At 32.9% G+C, this 17,669-nt stretch overlaps 1 protein-coding gene across 15 annotated transcripts in view; it reads right to left on the bottom strand.

The window, feature by feature from the left end:
* The window catches only part of GPHN (gephyrin), a 633,256-nt gene that overhangs the window by 316,005 nt on the left and 299,582 nt on the right, over positions 1 to 17,669 (bottom strand). For all 15 annotated transcript variants that reach the window (XM_058739364.1, XM_058739365.1, XM_058739368.1 and 12 more), the window contains exon 4: positions 7,028 to 7,120. In XM_058739364.1, the coding sequence (XP_058595347.1) occupies positions 7,028 to 7,120 (93 nt within the window). The remainder of the gene's footprint in view (positions 1 to 7,027; positions 7,121 to 17,669) is intronic.

Here is a 17,669-nt window from a genome sequence, read left to right as displayed (position 1 = left end):
ATACCTGAGGTACAAGGGTTAGTAGGAGAAATATTTGGGGGTGTCAAATCTAATTGGAAGTAATAGATAATATTAATTAAATGAGGAAGAAAAAGGTAAGAAAAAAATAAACATTTACCAAACATCTACAAAGGTGCCAGGTTTTATACTAGATCATTTTACATGCATTATTGTCACTAGTTTGGATAACCCTGGACAAGTCAATTAATTGATCTGTGTCTCAGTTTCTCCATCTATAAAATAGATGTAAACCACATACCTCGTATGGTTATTTTGAAGACTAAATTAATTAACATATGCTTAAAACAGCTGCTAACACATAGTAAGTGCTATATATAAATGTTAGTTATTATTATTGGCTACCTTTCTTATCTCAACCACTAGAAACAACAACCTTGAGAGGTAGGCATTAGCTAATTTAGTAAATGAAAAAAGTGAAGTTTGAACATGTTAATTTGCCTTAATTTCACAGTGGTAGAGTTGGGATTTAAATTCAGGTCTATCTGACTCTATGGTGTTAGTGTATCCCAACATGTTAAGACAAAGACATGGAAACATATTTCTTATGTCCTGGGCTATTTCATAAAAATTAAAGGAAGAGATTAAAATGGCATAAATTACAGCCATATCTGACCACAGAAGAGTGATATATTTTATTCAATCTAGTTTGAAATGTTTCAAGTGCAAGGGTTTCTGATATTCTGCTTTATCAATTTCATATTGTTCAGTTACCCTATTGATACAGAACAATTTTAGTTCAAAAAAATCCTAGTTCAATACAGTTATATTTAGCTTTAGCACATACGACAGGTATTTTATTTTAGTAAAAAACAATCATAGCACTACAAAATAAACTCTAATATTCATAGAGTTTTAGAATATCAGTATATGATATTTTCCAGGGAAAGAATCCATGTTTCCTGAAGAGTATCATATATACTTGAAAATGATATAATTTAATCAACCTGTGTTAGTGATTAAATTTTCTTTCGAAAACAGAAATTATTAGATATGATATTTTTTGGTATAATACAGGAATTTTTCTGTCAAAATGTCTGATGTTAAGTTTTAGGTGAAGCTGTTAAATGTCAGTTCTCACTGATTTTCACAAGTCACAAATTGAGAATCATTAATGTATAGTCAGTAACTCAGGTCAAGGATGTCTCCTTCATTTTACTTACAGAGTATTGTTATTTTTGAAGCATGATAATCAAGAAAGAAAAATGGCTAATGACTGCATAAAATGATACCTGGCTTACAATACACTCACACCTAAAATGATGAAATACATGAATTCTGACAAATTGATTATAAAACAAATTTTATAAAATAAAAAAATTTTTCTTTGATTTGAGATTTTTGTGAAAAAATTTCTAATAACTTAAATGGAAAATATTTGTAGAAAGGATTAGATAGTAATTTGTTCCAAAAAAATATAAATACTATAGACTATAAACAGAATATGCCTTCTAGAATTCATAATCTTTTCCTAGAAAAACATCCTTTGTACCAAATTTTCAGTATTCTGTTCCCTTCAGCATTGGTCATTTTGTCAGATGCTTCTTCAATTCCATAATGAACCATAAGAATCCTTTTAAATGAATATCCCTTATATCAAAATTTATAGTTTCCTGAAATTTTTGCTATTTCTCCTTTTGCTTGATTATTTCATCATGCCCAATTATATCAGGACACTTGTTAGAAGGTACTGCTAAGAACAACAGTTCGAAAAATTTTTAAGAGTGAGATTTTATTTAATGTATAATAAATCCATTACTTTGATCAGTTTAGAAGTTCAAAATTTTATATACTTTTAGAATAAGGGATCTTTTACTTATGTTATACTGTATATTGAGACAATGTGGCAATATACTTCATTATGGCAGAAAAGCATTTTTCTTTGCTCCTTCTAAAATTAAACATTTAAGAAATGAAACCCAGTATCATTTCAGATTACTAAAGAGAAAAAGATAAAAATCAATTTTTAACAAAGTTCCTAAAATATGTGAGTAAAGAAGACATTGTCATCCAATAGACCAGGGGTCAACAAACTTTTTCTGCAAAAGGTCAGATGGTAAATATTTCAGGCTTTGCAGGCTATAAGGTTTTGGTTGCAAATATTAACTCTGTTGCTGTAGCCACAAGTAATACACAAAGGAATGAGCGTAGCTGTGTTCCAAAAAAACTTCATTTATAAAGGACACTGAAACTTAAACTTCAAATAATTTTCATGTGCCACAAAATACTATTCTCCTTTTGATTTTTTCAGCCATTTAAAAATACAAAATCCATTCTTAGCTTACAAGCCACATACAAAAACCAAACCAAATCAAACCAAAACAAAAAGGCAGGCTGGATTTGGCCTATATGTCTCATTTGCTGACTCCTGTAACATATTTAGAATTCTTAAGAATAAGGACCATGCCTTATTCATTTTTTAACTCCAGCACCCAGCAAGTATGGCAATGCATACATATTAAGGATTAAAAAGAAAAAGTGATGAATGAATGAGAACTAAGATGTATGCTGGGCTTCTGTTTAAATATATATATTTATATATACTTAAATTATATTAAATAATTTAACATTTTCTAATTTACCATAACATGTCATCAAAAATTGCTTGTTAATTATACATACACATTTTTTAGTGCTTCTCGATCTTTTATTCTCTTCTAGAATTTATGTGTAAAAAAGGGCTTGACCTCAGTAATATGTCCTTAATTATACTTTTTACGAATAATAAGATTCTTTAAATAACAATTTCAAAAAAATAATAATAAAAAAATAAATAACAATTTCTATTTTGGACATAAGTTGTTTTCAACTGATAATGGGACATGATGAGATAATACTTTACACAGCAATGAATTCTTATGTTCTTTTAAAAAATGTTTATTTATTTAGTGAGTGGGGGAAGAGCATGTACTCATGCTCACAAGTGGGGGAGTGGCAGAGAGAGAAGGAGAGCGAGAGGGAGGGGGTGAGGGAGAGAATCCCAAGCAGGTTCCATGCTACCAGCGCAGAGTCTAACGTGGGGCTGAAACTCACAAACCGTGAGATCATGACCTGAGCCAAAACCAAGGGTTGACGCTTTAACTGACTGAGTCACCCAGGCAACCCTGAATTCTTAAGTTCTATGGAATTTTATAATTACTAGCATGCACCAATGCCAACAGATTATCCAACCTTTGTCAGATCAGAGAAAATAAAAATTATTCTTAAAAAATGAAGATTTTCATATCAAAATAAAAGTCTAAAAAGTTGAAGGGAGTAGATTATTATGCTATTATATATAAGCTTTGATAGTATCTCATATTTATTAGAGGCAGGGAGCAGGTCAGCCGGCATGTAAATATCAGATGAATCATATTCTAAGCCACAGGGCCTAAAAATAGAAACAATCTCATAATTTAGGAAAATCAATTCTTATTTCTATATATGAACAAAGGAAACAGGACATACTTTACTGAACTTGCTATTCCACTTTTCTTTTAATATACTTGGAAAGAAACCCAAGTCTATAAACTTCATGTTCTCTTGGGTTCATACCCACTGACACTAAGTTTAGATTGCTTTATTTCATTTATCCAGTTTTGGAGGAATCCAGTTTTTTCCCTAACACACATATTCCACAAACACTTGTCCTTTGTGTTTGTAGATTAAGCCAATTGTCAATTACCGACTATAAAACATTAGTACCTTAATAGAGAAGTTTTATTATTTTACCTTAATAATTAATATTTGTGTTTTCTATAACTTCTCACTATTTAAAAAGTTTTGCAACTGTAAACTGTACATAGTTAAATGTAGTCTAGAAATAGTTACTTCATTTTTCAGGCACAACTATCTAAGACATGTTAAAGACAAATAACTGTATTATGACAGAACTCAAATTATATTTATGGATTCCTAGAAGATATCCCTGTGTTGTATTTTAGATATCAGAAGAATGGCAAGTATTAAAGTGTGTAGAGAAAATGGGAAATCAGTAGAATTATTTCTGGTTGGCCTTACATTGCTTTCATGTTTGTTTATTTTTCAAAGGCATAACAGTTCTAAGGACTTTGCTGTAGATAATCATACCATACGTATATGTAAAAAAGATATTTAGTAAAGTGAACCTATTAAGAATCAAGATATTTACAATCAGCTAAGTTACCTACTCTCAAAAAAAAGATATTAAAAAGACTTATTTATGTATATTTTTAACTCATTAAAAAAAACCCACCCTAATACAGTTCTACACAGGTAGTTGTTATAGGCACATATAAGAATTTAAGAGCACCTCTAAGGGGCACCTGGATGACTCACTTCGTTAAGAAACTGACTCTTGATTTTAGCTCAGGTCATGGTCTGACGGTTTGTGAGATTGAGACCTGATGTGGGTTCTGTGCTGACAGCTGTCAGCTATGAGTCTCTCTCCCTCTCTCTCAGAGCCTCTCCTGGTCACGCATGCATGTGTGTGCACATGCGCTCTCTCGCTCTCTCTCTCTCTCTCTCTCAAAATAAATAAATATTAAAAATATATTTAAAAAACATCTCTAATATTTTCAGTTAACTAAAAGACTTCATTTAAGGGGCGCCTGGGTGGCTCAGTAGGTTAAGCGTCCGACTTCGGCTCAGGTCATGATCTCGCGGTCCCTGGGTTCGAGCCTTGCGTCGGGCTCTGTGCTGACAGCTCAGAGCCTGGAGCCTGTTTCAGATTCTGTGTCTCCCTCTTTCTCTGACCCTCCCCTGTTCATGCTCTCTCTCTCTGTCTCAAAAATAAATAAATGTTAAAAAAAAAAAGACTTCATTTAAGGATAAAGGTTTCTTAATTTCAGATATAATGAGACATACAAGGTCAGGGAAAGAGACTCTTGTCAATTAATGGCACTAAAAAAAATGGATGGGATAGACAGATATTAAAATGGTAGAATTTTAAACCTCTATTTCACATGAAGATGAGAAAGATAAAATATGAAGCTTACTATATCAAAATTCAAAAAATAATTTAACAAGATTATAAAGATTTCATCGATACACTTTAAATCTACCATAACACTGTTTTCGTCCTTTTGGTAGTTACATACAAAAAAATTCTACCAAATTTGTCCACTTAGTGTTTATGTAGCAACTAATAATAATAATAATAAAATTAACCCTTATAAGTTAATCCTTGCATATACAGCACTTACTAAAATGCCAGAAATAGTTCTCACTGGATCCTCACATCTCCCAGTAGGTAGGTACTTTCGTTTACCTCACTTTATAGGAAACTGAGGCACAGAGTAGTTCAGTAATTAGTCTATGGTCACCCTGTTAGTAGCAGAGCCAAAATTCAAAGGTTTACATTTTCAACCTAGCATTTTGGTATTAACTTGACACTCCACAGAAAACAAAATACTTAACTTTGTGTGCAAAGCATTCCCTCCCAATTAAAAACAATGTTATCTGATATAAATTCTATAGTAACTTTTTTCTGTTTTTTTTGTAATAAAAATAAATAGTATGAAAATCTCAAACCATCACACAAAAAACAGGGACATAGAAACCCAAGGCCATTTACTTCAAATACTTAACACAACAAACTCCAAAAATCAAGGTCTTCACATATGTATGCAATTTTCTTACAAACAAAACACAGACACACCTCTATAGGAGATGGTTTCCCTTCAATTGTACTTTTTAAGTTGGTCTCACAGTTTAAAAGAAATGTAAAAATTGGCCAAAGGACCATTTCCCCATAAGATTCAGAAGCTAAACTAATTATGTAAGAATGATTTCTTTTCTGAGCACTTGAAATTAACAACTTCCCAATATAACTCTATTCTGATTGCTTTAAAAGCAAACCATTTTATTTATAAGTCTAAAATTAGAATAATATCCAAAAAATTCTGTCAGGATTTTTACATAGAACAGTAAATATTTTACACTTTGTTTAAAAAAATGTCCATTTTCATATCCTAGAACAGTGGTTTTCAAAGTCTGAAAGTATGGTCTGTAGACCAGCAACATCTGCATCACCTTGTTAGAAATACAAATTCTTGGGACTCACTGCAGATTTACTAAATCAGAAACTCTGTGGGTGGGTCCAATAATCTGTTTTGATAAATCCTCAGCTTGACTGTGGTGCAGGCTAAAGTTTGAAAACCACTACAGTAGAGTAAGAAGGACAGTAAATATTTAATAGATGCAGAGTAAAAGTATCTTGCTGTTAAGTAAACAGTAGATAAAATTGTGTTCTGGTTTGAAAATAGAAGGACGTACTTAATATTAAGTTGAAATTCAGTCAGCAAACATTTTTTTGGGAGGTAAAGAAAACAATATCACAAGTGGTGATATAAGTTTGCATATGACTCTGAGGTTTATGGCTTCCTTAAAAAGAAAAAAGACTCTTTCTCCTGTATCACTGAGCACTGCCTACTCTTCATTTTCTCCCTTAATTTTTCTACTTATGCAAAGGTGTAAGGTGATTCTTGTGGCATAAAGCCTAGATCTTAATTCTGCTTTGGCTTATTAAATTCTGCATTTAAATTCATATTAAAATTATGGAATATGGAACCCTTTCTCTTCAAAAGTACTATAAATTTGGTATATGTATTCTATCACAATTTCCTGTGCTTTGAGACCAATGACAAGGGTATCTGAAGAACAGAGATATCAGATACATTTTGAATTACATTAATAAAACACATTAGACCAGATGCCATGCTAAGAATCAGAGTTCTGCTATCACCTCCTTTGGCAATATGTCTGAAGTTCAGCTTATATCACAGTCCACTGAACAAATGCAAAATTACTTTCTGGACCAGTTCAATCTTCCTCATTTTATATCATGTCTAGTATAAGTCCAAAGAAAAGTAGTCAAAAAACATTTTTTATATAACAATGCTTCCACAGAACAGTTTTTACATTCTTAGAACCACAAGTTTTCTGTTCTGCCTAGCAACATTATAAAAGTAATATGAAACATAGTAAAAAAAGATGAAAAATAAAATGAATAGCCTACTCCTTGAAAAAAGAAAGGCACAGACTATCTCACCTCTGGAGTGACATCTCGTGGTGCAAACCCTGTTCCTCCAGTTGTTAATATCAAATTAAGTTCCTTTTCATCACACCAATCTATCAGGGTTTCCTGAAAGAAAACAATAGTATTGTCACATGCAGAAGAACTTACCTGCCCACTCAAAACATCCACATACTCAAATACTTTATATACCAGTGAAGAAACACACATTTAGCTCAGCAATCAACACGAAATTCTGAAGCACAGTTCATGGAACATATTTACTATTGACCAAAACACATTGCTATTTCTATTTATTTTATGCAGTATAAAAATAAAGGAAGCATCAAATTTTTAAAATAAATGAAGAAAAATGAAACACAGGAAATATCAGAAATTAAGAGCTTATAAAAAAGCCTAATGTTGGATATTTGATAAAATCTCAGAGGGAAAACCAGAGCATTCCAATAAAGATTATAAATGGACTCTGGTTTTTTGATTTTTCCATTTTTCTCTGTTTAAGTCTGTCCAGATCTGATAGTCTGGAATAACTTTATCTTTCTTTCCACATATCTGCAATGGTTTGTGAAATAAGTTTGGTGTGAAGGTTGGATATTGTTCGATCAAGATTTTGTTTTTATAACTATATAATAAGCAGACACTTGGAGGTATGAAGAGGATAGGTAATATAATAGTGCTAATATCCTGATCTTTCTGAGCAGTGGTTCAACCAACTGTGTCTAAGGTTTAAGAAGAGAGTAGGGGTGCCTGGGTGGCTCAGTCGGTTAAGCGTCCAACTTTGGGCCCAGGTCACAATCTGACAGTTTGTGGGTTCAAGCCCTGCGTTGGGCTCTGTGCTGGCAGCTCAGAGCCTGGAGCCTACTTTGGATTCTGTGTCTCCCCCCTTCTCTGTCCCTCCCCTGCTTACTCTCTGTCTCTCTCTCAAAATAAACATTAAAAAAGTTAAAAAAAATTTAAAAAGGGTAAAAAATAGGACTGTAACTTATTAATAATTTTCCTTATTTTTAAACGTTAGAGAAAGATCTCTGTTTAGCATGTAGTATCTCTTATGCTCTGACATTCGCTTTTTTTTCTATTTAAACGAAATAAAATGCCTCTGTATTAGCTTGAGAGTACTATCCTGGTTTTGCATAGCTGTTTCTTTCACTTTCAGTTAAACATCTATCCATTCTTCTATCTATAACATAGGCATTGATAGATGAAATGTTTTACAACTTTAATAATGGTTATTTCTGGATAGATGTGAAGTACATTTTAATTCCTTTTTATTTTCTTTTGAATTTTCAAATTCTTTAAAATCTGTATGTATTATTAAAAAATAAAAGAATTTTACAAATTGAACTTTCTGGTATTTGTTCTTTATTTAGATAGCCAGAACCTTAATGTCTCATTTTTTCCTCAATTTTCAGCCAGCTCAGAAATAAATTTTATACTCAACAACTATGCATATTCTATACTGTGGTAGGTTAAATATAACCACATATTCTTTATAAATCCTCCTGTCAAGAGGTAGAGTCTATTTTCACCAATTCTGCATCTGGGCCAGACTTGTACCTCTGATCAGGGCAGAAATTATGGTATGAGTTCTGAAGGTTAGGTCTCAAAAGGCCTCAAATCCTCTACCTTCACTCTTTTGGTAAACTTCTCTTACCATGAAAGGAAGTCCAGTCTAAATAATGGAATGAAGAGAAAACATGTAGAGAGAAAGCTTAGCAGAACAGAAAGCACCAAGGGCCCAGACACCCGAGTGAGGCCATCTGAGTGAGACACCTAAGTGAGCCTCAGTTGAGTCGACCAATTATTTCAGCCACATGAATGACCCCCAAGTAAGACCAGAAAAAGATACACTCAGCTAAGCCCAGCAAACCCACAGATTTGTGAGAAATAATAAATCATTGTTGTAAGACACAAAGTCTTGTGGTGGTTTCAATGGAACAATACAGTACATATAAAATTACTTTCCTAGTTAGCATCTTTGCATCCTCCTGCTGTTTTCAATTTATATTTTATTGTATTTTATTAGTCATAAGTCTACACATCCTTTACAAGAATCTTCAAAACAGCTTTGAAAGTAAACCTGATGTGAATTAGGTTTAAATAAATTGCCATGAAGACTCAATTTTAATCATTCAGTTTAAGAAACATACCAATGCCTAGTATGGGCCAGGAAAATGTGAGAATGAAAAAAAATGTAAGACAAATGGCCTTGATGTCAAAGATCTCAGAGGTATGAACAAATTAATATGGCACATCAACATATCATGGTTAGTGCTATGAAAGAGGTATGATCATCTTAAGAAAACTGTTTTACAGATATTACAGGTATTTATGAATATATAACATTTTCTTTACCGTGACCAGAATGAAAACCATCATTACAGAGATTTTAAGCAATATTTTTCTCTTGCCCAAGACTAGAGAACCCCCAAAAGAGAAAAATGGGACAGTAATAGAGCCACCATTCGGACATCTACCTAGAGTCTCATACTCATCTATTACAATAGATATTTTTTCTTTTCTCTACATTTATTGATAGAAACATGAATCACTGAATTAAGTAGACCTCACCAATATAAAACCATTTGAGAAATGTTATATTTTCTTTGGTTTATTAAAGAATCTGATATAACCGCCTAAGAAATTCCTATCTATACTTAATGAGACACAGCTTTAGGACATGTCAGTAGTCTCCACTGACTCCTCCAGGCAATTTATTCCTTGTATTACCAGGCATCCCTTTGGGATAGCACTTTTCATATTTTACTGAAATTTACTTGTTTACATGCCTCCTCCTCTATAAAAGTGATCTCCAAAATTCTGATCATATATCTGTATACGTAAAGCAAATTCTGAATGTTATGCTAAAAAATATTCAGCATGCCACACAAAAAGATATTTAAAGATGACATAATATTTAAAATAGCTTTTGTTTTGGGGCGACTGTGTGGCTCAGTTGGTTAAGCGTCTGACTTCAGCTCAGGTCATGATCTCACAGATCTTGAGTTTGAGCCTCACATTGGGCTCTGTGCTGACAGCTCAGAGCATGGAGCCTGCTTCAGATTCTGCACCTCACCCTCTCTCTCTGCCCCTCCCCCACTTGAGTTCTGTCTTCTCTCAAAATTAAATAAACATCAAAAAAAATTAAAATATATTTAACAAATGTGTTCAAAAATCCACTAAAACTTTTCTAAGGGAGCATTTTTAAATGGATAGGGATATTGTTTCCTAGTTTTTAAGTGTGCAGTTATTAGTTTTCATAAATGACAGAAATACCATTTCCATTAACAAAATAACATAATGCAAGCAGTTTTAAGTTATCTAAGTATCTTAACTTAAGCATGCTTTTATATTTTAGGAAAATTTTCCTAAGATCTTCTTTCATGTCTTTTCCCCAAAATTGTCTACTAAATTAGCTTAACTTCTCATTTATTTTTCTAGGCAGATTCTCCCATTCCTTGTCTGTTATCTCATCTTCAATTATGTTATCTGAACTAGAAATCTCCCTCTCTGGTCCTTTCTGGCTTTGAGAATCTACTCCAAATCACTTTAAAATTAGCATTCTAAAAATAGATTTCTTTAAAACCTTCCCCCAAACCTATTTTTTTCCATTAAGACAATATCAACCTATTTCCCAAATATTTGTTAATGTAGTTGAAGCTTTCACCAAAACCTTCAAAAAACAAACTCAAACAATAGTTATCATTTACTAGAGTAACACACTTAGCAAGTGATTACTTAAATGAGAAGTATAAGGGTTCCTGGGATATCTGGGGATTGTAGACACAAGGTAAATAGGTGTTTTCATCCAAGGAGTATCCATGCATTATTTTTCATACATTCTTATTTTATATTTGCATTTATATAAACATTATATGTATTTATAACATATATTCTTAAAATGTACATGTCATGTTTATATAATCCTTAGAACACTTCCTATCTAGAGAAGATCCCCAAATCAGGATTTTGTTGCATTTCAAGTTACTCTTTGTTATTCTCACACCACCAAAAGTGTCAACCCAGAATGCCTTTTCAGGCTAATTTTATAATTTTCCTCCAGAGAAACAGGGCTTCTCTTTTACTCAAGTGGACTGACAGCTTAATCTTTAAACCAATTTCAGTTTAATTCTATTCATTTAAACATTAAATACTATATTATTCAAATACTGTGTGTATTGCTTATAAAGTTATTTTAGAGAATGTGAATGATTGGAGTTCTATTTATTGTTTACCTTAATTAATGCAAAGATCCTCAAGTTATTGTGTCAAATGGTTTTGAACAGCAGATTACTATTATTCCAGATAATGCTTTTTCTGTACTTTATAAATGCTTTTTATCAATACAATTTTCTCAGCTTTACTAGATAACAATATATTAATCCTCTCACTTTTGAAATAAATAGAAATAAGTAGATGTAACTACATCACATGCCTACTTATTCAAAAATAATTATTTTGTGCTTAAGTATCTCTAGTATATTGTTCTGAATGAAGTGTGTAACTCAGGTCCACATTTTGTACTCATCACAATAGCATGTGAACAATGTATTGTGATGAGGACCTAAACTCAATTCCTTCACAGAATACCAAGGATTTGCTCCTATTGATGGAATCTCACTGGTGCAAATTAAACACTTGGCAGAGTACTTAACACATAGTAACTGGTAAATAAATGGTTTCTTTTGTTATTTTTTCAACATTATTTATGCCAGAGTTACAGTGGCCTAAGTGTGAGCTTCTTCACCACTTTAATCACCTTAGAAGACCCAAGTAGAGTCAGGGTTCATGGTACTCCTTTTATCACTAACTCTGAGAGGCCAAAAATTGAAATATTTTAAAAGGGAAGATTCTGTAAAACAGAATAATTAAATGATTTACAGAGCTAAATGGATTGAAGAGATACTCTTTTGGCCTTCTTATTCTATTTTCCCTAAGGCCTTCCCTGAACTTAAGAGCCAAATTTTATGCATATTGATATTCTTCAGTGATTAATATAATAGGTGACCTGAATAAATGGTGATGGTTCTACTGACATAAAACTTGGTCCAAGATTGACTGGACCTCTGAAGAATTGGGAATAAGTAATTAAAGCCATAGAATAATAAATCAAGCACATTATGACTATGACTCTGATGGGAATCCTCAGGAATCCACCAAATGTGAGAAATGCAATATTAGAAACCTGGTAAATATTAGCAGTCACTACACCTCTGAGAGGGCCCAGGAAACCACAAATTTACTTTCTGTCTCTGTGGATTTGCCTATTCTAGATATTCACAAAACTGAATTCATACAATATGTGGTCTTTTGTAACTGGCTTCTTTTACTTAGCATAATGTTTTCAAGTTTCATACATGTTGTAACATTTACCAGTACATCATGCATTTTTTTTTTCAAACAATGTTTATCATGGTAAAAAAGTTATATAATAAAACTTGTATCTTAACCATTTTTAAGCGTACAGTTCAGTGACATTACACATTACATTCACAATATAGTGCAATTGGCACCACTATCTATTTCTGAAAACTTTTATCACCCCAAACAAATCAATACTCTTAATTCAGGGTTGGCTTGGTTATTATAAAACTTTATTTTCTGAAATGGGAGTGCTGAAAAAGTTGATTTTAACAATTTCTGTTTGTTTCACAGTGTTTCTATGGAGGAATGGGAGCTTTGAACTCCAAAACTAGCTATTCTACTGTCCATTATTAATTCTAAATCAATAGATAATCTTTCTTAAGAAATTTGCCAAGGAAAAACAGTACATTACCATTAGTATGGTCACTATCCTGTACCCAAAGATTATTTTTTGAATAACAATTATTAATATTTTCATTTCCCCCTTATTCTACATTTAATTCCTACAGTATAGTTCCACTAAAAAACAATACCAAAACTTTCCAAACACAAATAACTAGGCATGAATCTTACTGGTTTAAAAGCTAATCCAACATGCTTTAAAGTTTTATTTAATAACTATACATTTATTACATGATTGCACTGTCATTAATCTTAAACTGGTTCATGTGGGACCCTGAAATTAAAGATAAAAAGGTACTTTCAAAACTCTTTAACGCAATTGTATTTTTCAGTTCTACAATTTTCACTTGGTTCTTTTTGTTTCTATTTTTTCTGCAAAGATTTTATATCTCTTCATTCATTACAAGCATATTTTCCTTTACTCCTTGAGCCTGATTATAGAGCTGCTTTAAAAATCGTTGTTAATTGAAATAACTGGGCCATCTTGGGGTTCGTGTCAGTTGATTATCTTTTTTGAGAATGGATCACATTTTGTTTCTTTATGCGTTAAATAATTCTGGACTGTATTCTGGACATGCTGAATGATATGTTGAAGAAACACTAGGTTTTGTTATATTGCTTTGAGGAATGTTGATTTGTTTTTATTTTAGTAAGCAGATGACTTGGGTAGACTCAACTGCAATCTCTGTCTGCTCTACAGTGATGGCAATTCAAAATTCAGTTAAGTTCCTTTAGTCCCAATTGCAGTGTTTGTAGTTTACCCAGCACTATCATGGTTCGGAGGTCAGCCAGAGACCTAAGGGGCTTATTTATAGAATTTGAAGATCTTCTCTTTGGCTCTCTCCCTTCCAGGATATCCCCACCCCTCCATCAGTTTAAAGCATCTGTGCTTGTCCCAAACTCTGTTCTTCTAGCCAGTAAGCTTGTAGGTTTTAGCTGCCAAATACGCCAGACCGGGACCTACTGTCAGGATAAAAGTTATACAAATGGGGTATTCAACAAGAGCCTTCTTCCAAATGACAGAATCTTCTTGCATTTGGTTGCTACCCAGTGTTTTCAGATGGTTATTTTTTGTTTAGTTCAGAGTTTATAACTGCTATTTGTGATAACAGATGAGTCTTTCGATAGGAGCTACTGAGCTATACTGGACTAGAGCTTCCCCTTAAAGCACTAGGTATTTTATTTATCAATAAAATTTAGTACCACCTCTATGAGTTTGGCATTTAAAACCATTCTACTCACTGTTGTAGAATAGGCAATATGAAAACAAAATGAGTGGCTATGTGAAAGAAATTTGATTAAATATATCATCTGTTTTATAATTGTAAAGTAGGTTCTAGAAATGATATTTGGTGAAAAAAATGTTTTATATTTCAACCTATTCCTATTTTTTATTCCATTTTTAATTTTTTGGCTCCACGAGAATATTCTTTGTGATTTTTTATAATTCTAAAAAACATGCTTATTAAAAAGACAAAAATAACTCAATCAACATAAAAGGTATAATGAATTGAAAGTCATTAAAAATTTAGCAGAGATAGCCCATTTTAAATTTATGTCAATCATCCTTTCACACAAATTTCTATAAATAAAAAACACACATGCATTTACAGAGATGCACAATGCACACACAGGTATTTTTAACTTGTTTTTTTTTTTCATTTCGACAACACGTCATGAGTAAGCTCACTATAATGAATTCTAAGTCTACACAACAGTCTGCATATTTTAATTTGAAAACCCTACTGATATTTACTCTGCTTTTAGTTTTTCTCATCTATAAACAACAACGTTTACCTTTATAAATTTTCTAGCTGTGAGGCACTGGGGTAGAAGAAGGTAACAGAAAGGGAACAAGATTGGGGCAAGACAGACCTGGGTGTCTGTTCTTCCAGTTCCAGTTGACTAACTACCTTTGGTTCCATAGGCAAGATACTAAAACTCTTTGAAACTTGGGTCACTGTTAAAAACAATAACGTAAACAAGAACATGAAAAGCATCTACTATCATTCTGGGTACAGAATAAAAACTTAAAAAATAAATGTCTGTTTGTATGCACACATGTGTACATTCATGCACATTATGAAACTTCTTAAGGAAGCAAAGATATTGGTCAAACCATATTATTTATTACCAGCTTCTGTATATACCAGTGTGAGAATGTGATGCGAGCATATATCTTCATGTTGAAATTATACAATGAAAAGGAAATAGAAAAATTTCTGTCAAAATTCTATCACCTTCTCTCAAACATCGGTAATATAATTGTGACAAAGTTTTGTATATGATATGGCTTTATCTTTGAACATTTTATTCCAGGCTGAGTTAAACCAGATAAATAATTAGGCATGGATAACATATATTGTATAATTAATTTAATTCTACTTAAAAATCTCCTTAACAAAAACCATCTGGAAATAGTTGCATTCATTGATATTTAGTGCTTTGTGGAATATAAAAGGTCTGATTTACAGTGACTCAGTAATAACTGTCACTGTGGTTCAGTTTTTTGTTAGAATATTAGTGGAAAAAAATCCTTAAGGTGTTACAATGTAATTTTAATGTCTATTAGTAAAAATATAGAGGAAATTCATTTTTGTAAGGTTAAAGAAAGTATAGTATTCTGGTGGAATTTTAGCCAATATTTTTGTATAAATTATTACATAATAATTAGTAAGAGAAACAATAGAACATTGATCTATTTATGGGCAGCAAAAAATAGCAAAAATACAGGTAGGCTTAAACTATCTTTTCAAAGAGGGCCAAGAACTAGAGATCAAATTGTCCTAATGTCATCAGGAAAATTATGATGCCACATTATACAATGGGTAATCATAAGTTGTGGGTGAAAAAAAAGGAGGGGCATGGACTAAATGTTCAGAAATGTAGTAGAGAGAAAACCTGTATTAATACAAAATTTATTATACTTGAAAACTATGTATTTTTTCCATCATTCCTCTGACGTTCTCTTACTGTGAGAAGACAGCATAGGAAAAGGAACTCTCAATGACATGAATAGTACCAGTAAGAAAAAAGAGAGATGAAAACCACCAACAGTGAAATCAAACAAAAGCACTAAATTATTTGGTTAGGGGAGTGAATAAATTTCCTGATACAGGATCTTATATGCTTTAAAGACCAGTAGCGGAGGAGTGAAGATGGTGGAGATGGACGTGGACTGGGATTTCCTTCATCCCTCAAACACAGCTGTATTGAGATCAGAACACTTAGAACACCTAGGAAATCAACCTGCGGAGTGACAGAAAGATCTTCACAGGTAGAGACAGACAGCTTGGTGGGACAGAGGTGCATGTATGCGAATTTGGGGAGATCACAGAATCTGAAGCAGGCTGCAGGCTCTGAGTTGTCAGCACAGAGCCCAATGCGGGGCTCGAACTCATGAATCATATCATGACCTGAGCCGAAGTTGGTTCTGAGCCAAAGTTGGACGTTTAACCGACTGAGCCACCCAGGCGCCCCTCCACCAGACATTTAAAGTAGAGTTAATACCTATCTTTCTACAGCTGCTGTTCCAAAAAATAGAAATGAAAGGAAACCTTCTGGACTCATTCTATGAAGCCACCATTACCTTGATTCCCAAACCAAAGACTGCACTAAAAGAAGAATTACAGGCCAATATCCCTGATGAACATGGGTGCAAAAATTCTTAACAAGATATGAGCAAATAAAATTCAATAGCATATTAAAAGAATTATTCACCATGATCAAGTGGGATTCATTCCTGGGCTGCAGGGCCAGTTCAGTATTCACAAATCAATCAGTGTGACACAGCACATTAATATAAGAAAGGATAAGAACCATATGATCCTGTCAAAGATGCAGAAAAAATATTTGACAGAATACAGCATCCTTTCTTAATAAAAACCCTCAAGAAAGCCGGGAGAGAAGGAACATACTTAAACATCATAAAAGCCATAAATGAAAGGCCCATAGCTAATATCCTCAATGGAAAAAAAAATTGAGAACACTCCCCCTGAGATTAGGAACATGACAGGGATGTCCACTCTTACCACTGTTGTTTAACAAAGTGTTGGAAGTCCTAACCTCAGCAATCAAGACAACAAAGTGAAATAAAAGGCATCCAAATTGACAAAGAAGAAGTCAAACTTTCACTCCTTGCAGATGACAAGATACTCTACATGGAAACTCTGAAAGACTCCACCAAAAAACTGCTAGACTTGATAGATGAATTCAGCAAAGTCCAGGATATAAAATCAACATCCTATATGCATTTCTATACACCAATAATAAAGCAACAGAAAGAGATATCAAGGAATCAATCCCAAATACAATTGCACCAAGAACCATAAAATAGCTAGGAATAAACCTATCCAAAGTAAAAGATCCGTATGCTGAAAACTATAGAAAACTTATGAAAGAAATTGAAGAAGACACAAAGAAATGGAAAACCATTCCACGCTCATGGACTGGAAGAATAAACATTGTTAAAATGTCGATACTATCCAAAGCAATCTACACATTCACTGCAATCCCAAAATAGCACCAGCATTCTTCATAGAGCTAGAATAAACAATCCTAAAATTTGTAAGCAACCACAAAAGACCCCGAATAGCGAAAGTAATGTTGAAAAAGAAAACCAAAGCTGGAGGCATCTCAATCCGAGACCTTAACGTGTATTACAAAGCTGTAATCATCAAGACAGTATGGTATTGACACAAAAACAGACACAAAGACCAATGAAATAGAGAACCCAGAAATGGACCCACAAATATATGTCCACATATTTTCGACAAAGCAGGGAAGAGTATCCAATGGAAAAAAGTCCCTTCAACAAATGATATTAGGAAATCTGGATGGCAATATGCAGAAGAATGAAACTGGACCACTTTCTTACACCATACACAAAAATAAA

Source organism: Neofelis nebulosa, chromosome 7 (assembly GCF_028018385.1).
Source record: "Neofelis nebulosa isolate mNeoNeb1 chromosome 7, mNeoNeb1.pri, whole genome shotgun sequence".
In the NCBI taxonomy this organism is placed as follows: domain Eukaryota; kingdom Metazoa; phylum Chordata; class Mammalia; order Carnivora; family Felidae; genus Neofelis; species Neofelis nebulosa.
This window is presented reverse-complemented; position numbering and strand designations above follow the sequence as displayed.